General features: G+C 39.7%; 1 protein-coding gene across 2 annotated transcripts in view; it reads right to left on the reverse strand.

Moving 5' to 3' along the window:
• Nucleotides 1-446: 446 nt before the first annotated feature.
• LOC145488420 (uncharacterized) overlaps nt 447-5,876 on the reverse strand; it is a 29,546-nt gene continuing 24,116 nt past the window's right edge. The window contains exons 37-40 of one of the 2 annotated variants that reach the window (XR_014049506.1): nt 5,169-5,307; nt 4,357-4,928; nt 1,975-4,163; nt 449-1,326 (exon numbers count right to left, since the gene is read on the reverse strand). Coding sequence is in view for 1 of the 2 variants with exons in the window: in XM_081467287.1 (XP_081323413.1) it covers nt 4,357-4,928; nt 5,169-5,307 (711 nt within the window). In the remaining variant the exon portion in view is untranslated. Of the gene's footprint in view, nt 4,164-4,356; nt 4,929-5,168; nt 5,308-5,876 lie in introns of both variants that reach the window. The other variant, XM_081467287.1, reaches the window with a different exon arrangement.

The following is a 5,876-nucleotide window of genomic DNA, read 5'->3' on the forward strand; positions in this document are numbered from 1 at the left end:
ACATTTGACCAATGAAAACACTGTATCCAGACTACCTCGCACCTGAACAGTTTGGAACGTTCGGATGATTTTGCTTGTGCTTGTGTTTGCGTCGAATTTCGTTTTCGCTTGGGTCATCCCTATTGCTTGCGTTTGTGCTTACGCTTGTGCTTGCGCTGGTTTAGCGTTTGGCATCGTATGAAAGCGAGTGTAATGAGGGATTTAGACTGCGAGTCATATTGTAGAATTTTCCCAGAATTGCTCCAGCCTTTATGTAGCAATTTGAAATAATTATTAAATAGAACGAGTTTTCACTCGATTAGTTATTATTCTATGACTGAGAAAGTTAGGAACGCGTGTCCGTTAATTTGCACTGCAGTGTAAATTAAAAATTTCCCCAAAATTTGCCTGCTCTCAACCAATTACAAAAAAGGAATTTTCTCAGTCATGTAATAAATACCTTAGATTACGAAATTGAGCGCTGTGCTTATATTTGTTTAAAAGACTGTTTTGGTGCGCTTGTTATTTGCATTTTTTAAGAGTATTTTAAGCTTTTTCTCCGAATGGATCGATGTGAGTACCCGTGAAGCGTCAGTTTCAAGCAGTTTAAGGCGAATACAGGACGAATTTATGGTAAAGCTTTCCAAATATAGGAAATCAAATTAAAAGCAAGTTCTGCAGGCATCTAAGGGAGCTCACGCCCGGTCCAAACGCCACTCCGCTCATGTGCCGAACCAAACTTGATTAAGTTCGACTTTAGAGCGACTTTGGAGCGACGGCTGGTTCAGACGGTGTACTTGCGTCGAACTTAATTCGGGAAGCCGATGGTAACAATTTTCGACGAGAAAATATGCGTTCTGAATTCACGAGCTCTGTCCAAATAGAAAAGCTGTGACTAACATTTCGCTGTTATCATGCTGTTATAGCAATATTTAGGGAAGCAAATTCAAACTCAAGGTTCAGTGTCTGTATTTAGACAGGTTTTCTCCCGGTTAAATCGACTTGTTAAAGGGAAGTCTAAAATAAGCTGGGCTATTATCACGAAGAAAAAGCAAAAAATGAATTTGCGCCAAAGAAACTCGCTTACACAGTCCCGTTTCTCATAAATCGAAGGCATACTGGTATTTTGTTGTCTTTATTTTTTAGCGACGACTTTGAGCTTCATGCATGACTGGTCACGCCACTCAATTTTGAGCCAATCACGAGTCCCGTTATATGAAAAATAAATTACAGTAATCTATGCATTAGGTTCGACACATGAGGAGAACGCCGTATGAATCAGCTGCCGCTCCAACGTCGCATAGTGCGACAGACCCTGCCGAATTTAATGTTGTTTACCGCACCAAACTTAAGGTGATTCCTCACATTTGCATTGCGCATCCTTACTGCGCATAATTTATGGCGTCATTCGCGCGCGCTCATGCACGTGCACATTGAAAACATAGCGGATTTGCCTTGACATTGAGTTCTGTCAGTTGAAAAAAATGCTATAGCTCACTACCGAGCTCGGGCACCCCAAATTTTTTTCCAGTCATTTTAATCAACTAATCATTAGCTTTGTATGAGAAAAGACTGATCTGATTTCTATTGTTGAAAATTGAATAAATAAGGAAAATAGCAGCTGCACTGTAGTCTTTTCTATTTTGCAGGTTGATAGCCGTGGCAAACGATTTGGTTCCAATATTTTAACAAGGATTCAGCTGTCTGTCAAAATCAAACTTAAAAAGTTTATTTGTTTCCGGCACAAGTATTGACTGTAGTTTGAGGCGTGTTTTCATGAGTCCGGGCTCACAAAGAGTATACAATAACTTGGAATGGGTTCTTGTAATAAGCATTAAATAATGCTAAAATGGGACGTTTTCAATGCCTCACTGCTCCTTAACGAGCATGGGCACCCCCCGTTTTTATTTTATAATTAAAGTTCTCATATGATAAATATTCAGTGGACAAAGTTTGAACGAAAATCTATTGACAGTTTTATTTCAGGGGAATTACCTTAACCTGCCGAACCAAACTGATTCAAACGCCGCTCCTCTGCCATACTTAACTCATCAGTTAGGTTCGGCGCATGAATGGAGCGGCGTTTGGAACGGGCCTCAGTCAGTTATTTTGGCCACGCACAAAAGTACCTTTAAATGGAAAGAAACTTGAAAATAATAGTTTACCAAGATACTATCAGATCTATCATAATCTCTTACTAAGCTGTTAAAAAGCCAAAGAGATAATTTTAAACCATAAAGGAACAAGGATGGTTAAGGATGAAGACGACTAACACAAATTAACAAAAGCCCGCTGAGAGGACCTGTGGTTACTGGATAGTGAATAACCACAATGGTACAAAAAAGAGTTGCAGAGTTTAGTTTTATTGTAAAATATTTGTTTTCAAATGTAAATGCTCAACACATATGTTCTCTGCATAACTGTGCGCAGTATTAGGTACCACTTTACGATGCAAGGATGGGAAGGCCAGGACGGGAACGGCAGTGGACGCGGTAAACTTTCGCTAGCCCGTCGAGTAGCCAAAGACAAAATGCTTTTTCGTGTAGGACGGTGACGTCAATTACTCGATCTACATAAAAGCTTTTCATAAAATCAATGACATCCTTTAGAGATGGTGGAAATCTTATCCTATTAAGCTTAAACGATGGTGGACAGACGACGCTGAAATTATCTTTGTATAATCTTTTATAAAGCAAACATTCCTGATCTGTCAGTATTTTAATAGTATTCCGTATGAAGAGATCTTATCTGGTTCGGATGGCGTTTTGCCAGCAGAGCTTCTTATGATCCTATCGAGGAATCCTGGTAGATATTTCAATTTGAATTTTTAAGTATTTATAATGAAGTATTTATAATGAAACAAACATAACATCTAATTCCGGGTAGTATGAGAAAACACAATTTGAGAATGAGCATTTATTTTCTCAATGGATGATGCTTTCAAGGCACGTAACAATCGTATTTCCATTCAACACCTTTCGTAAACCGCTCAAAATCCTGGAGGATTCTTCGAGAAAAATACTTTGGCACATTCGGTGAAAGCTGTGCCTTGGTTATATGAGAAAGAAAGGTAGAATACTGAGAAAACATTGCGGCTACTCACCAACATATGTGATTATCCAAACGATGTCGCGTCAAGTCGAAGACCGTGGGAAAACGAGTCTGTAATGCTCTTCGTGCGGTCAGGGTTAGAGATCGTAGTCATTCGTAATGCTCCGTAACGTTCCCGTAACGCTATGCTTCTGCTAGTAAATTCGCAATTTTCTCACTCCAATAGTGATATCAATTTAAACGGCGCCAATTTTGAACAGTAAAAGTTGTTATTTTCATCAATACTCGCGTTTTAAAGGTGAAAATCGATCAGAAGAACTTGAGCAAATCTCGAGGTATTTTCGAGCTCGCTTGGTGAGATGTGAAAAGTCACGTACTATCTTACTTACTTACTAACGGATCCGATGACATTAAGGTTACTGGCTTCCAGTAACCACAAAAACGAGGAACTTGAAAAATTAAGTCTATACGTTTGAAGATGTGCAAGACTTGGCATAGCTCCTTTAATGCAAAGATCTATGGCTGGGGTTCACTATTCGTCCCTTGGCTGTTTATCTGTTTCCTTGGGAACAACAACTTTATTGACAACCTCCGGCACACTTTGGTCAAAATTGGCAGTTAGTCTACAATTGTAACAAATAACGAGGCCGGCCAAACTCATGTTTGATACAAAAATACAGCCGGAAACCACGAACTTTCTAAATTTTTCAAGTGTTCTTAAATATATCGCTGAAAAAAAGAACTTAATAGGTTACCGGTTATAATTCCTCGTGAAAGAATACCCAGGTCTACTTACTCACCATGAAACTGACAAGAAAAAAACTCTTCAGGCTTTCTGGATGGGATTACAATCCATCCTGGGCTAATAACGCGGATATCTATTGTCCTGTTGTAACAGCAGTGTGTCATTAACATTGATATACAGCTCCTGTCTACTGCAACAGACTCATTACTTTCATTGTGGCCTAGGCATTATTCTAACATGGCAATACAATGATTTATACTTAATAATTAACAATGGCGTGATCTACTACTTGTCGAGTGTAGGTTCGGATGTTATTCATGTGCACTATTTAATCTATAAGACTTGCTTGTGTCCTGCCTCCTGTCATTATTCAGTTGTGGGAATTGATCTGCAAATTAAAATAGATTTTCTTTTTAGTACGGACGTATTATACTTTGCTTGTAGCTCGGAGTAATCTAGTAACAAGGTATAGCCTCTCTCTCGATAAAATTCCCCGTTTACGATAAAACGAATTCACGTCCTAATTTACCGCACCGAAAATAGGAATTGGCTACTGCGAACGAGCAATTTTTTCTACTCACCTAGCGAATGCACCGATATTTGACTTCAAGATATTTGTATGTTCCGAAACATGGATCACCAAACACCGAATTGCTGGAATCCAGCTCGCAGCTAGCTTGGTCGTTGCAATTGCCCTGCACAATACCAAGGGAATTTCCAGCATTACAGTTGGTGGTGAGAATACTTGGATGGGGACATGTTTGACCGTCATTTCTGCCGTATGAAGCTTCCAGCACGCTGATTTTCCTTCCATCGTTGCAGCTTATGGCGGCTTTGTTGCCTTCACAAATGGTAACGGCTGGAACACGAATGCACTGGTATTGGACCTGTAGATATTTGAATGTTCCAACACATGGATCCCCGAACACAGAGTTGCTTGAATCTAGCTCACAGCTGGCCTGGTTATCACAACTGCTCTGCACAACAGCAAGAGAACTCCCGGCATGGCAGTTGGTGGTTTGGATACTCGGATGGGGACATGTCTGTCCGTCATGCCTTCCATAAGACGCATCCACGATCTTGATGACTCCTCCGTTTAGGCACGCGATACTTGCTTTGAAGTTCTCACAAATGTTTATGGACAAGACATTCTCTAAATCGGAGAAATATTAACAAATACTAATCAACTACAACAAATTCTTGTATTCACGATGAAATCTGGCAGATTCTATGGCTCGAGGAGACCTTTGGGTCATTGATTTTAATTGTTACACTCGACAATTTTTGAGATACCATGTTTTCTTGATAACATTTTTCGACCTTTTGAGCTATGACCTATCGATTCGAATCCGGCACAGCTTACTAACCATTTTTGAATTTGAATAAATAATACCTTCACACCCATAGAGCTCCATTCTCATTGATATGTGATTGTGCCAAGCTGTTGGGTTAACTCTTACGTAGCGTGTGCTGATTGCAGGACTTAACTGGTGGGGCACAGGAGTGTCGCTATCATGATTTGCATCGAACACCTAGAGACAAAAACCAAAGCTGGCATGTTACTCATTGGTAATAATACAGTACAGCCCAAGAATAATGCACGCGCAAGAAGTGGCGCAAGAACTCGCAAGCCGCCGCAAGAAGTAAAAATGTCGTGTTTTTGCGGTTTACCCGTACATAACAGATAAAGAAAAGAAACGTTATTTTAATATAAAATAGGATAATAACGCAGTTCCAGACCGAAGTAACAGGAAAATAATCAATCAGTCATCTCTAAGCCTCGCTACATGGCTTCTCCTGAGTGCGAGCATCTTTAAACTACGTTTTCTTAGTAAGTGGCGTTAGGCGACAAATAGTGTAGCTGCCCCCTGGACAAAGTAGTATCAGCAGCCAAAGGCTATATTTCAAGCAATTGAATTATTTTAGCTGAACAATTCTAGTCCTTACGCTGTACATCTATTTACTTGGATCAAAGAGGGCCTAAAGGGCAGGATACATACATACATACATACATACATACATACACACATACATACATACTTTATTGGAACTCCCTTTAACAGGGCTTTTCAGTCACAATAAACTAACTATTAAAAAATAC

The sequence above is a fragment of the Orbicella franksi genome, chromosome 5 (assembly GCF_964199315.1).
Source record: "Orbicella franksi chromosome 5, jaOrbFran1.1, whole genome shotgun sequence".
Taxonomy (NCBI): Eukaryota; Metazoa; Cnidaria; class Anthozoa; order Scleractinia; family Merulinidae; genus Orbicella; species Orbicella franksi.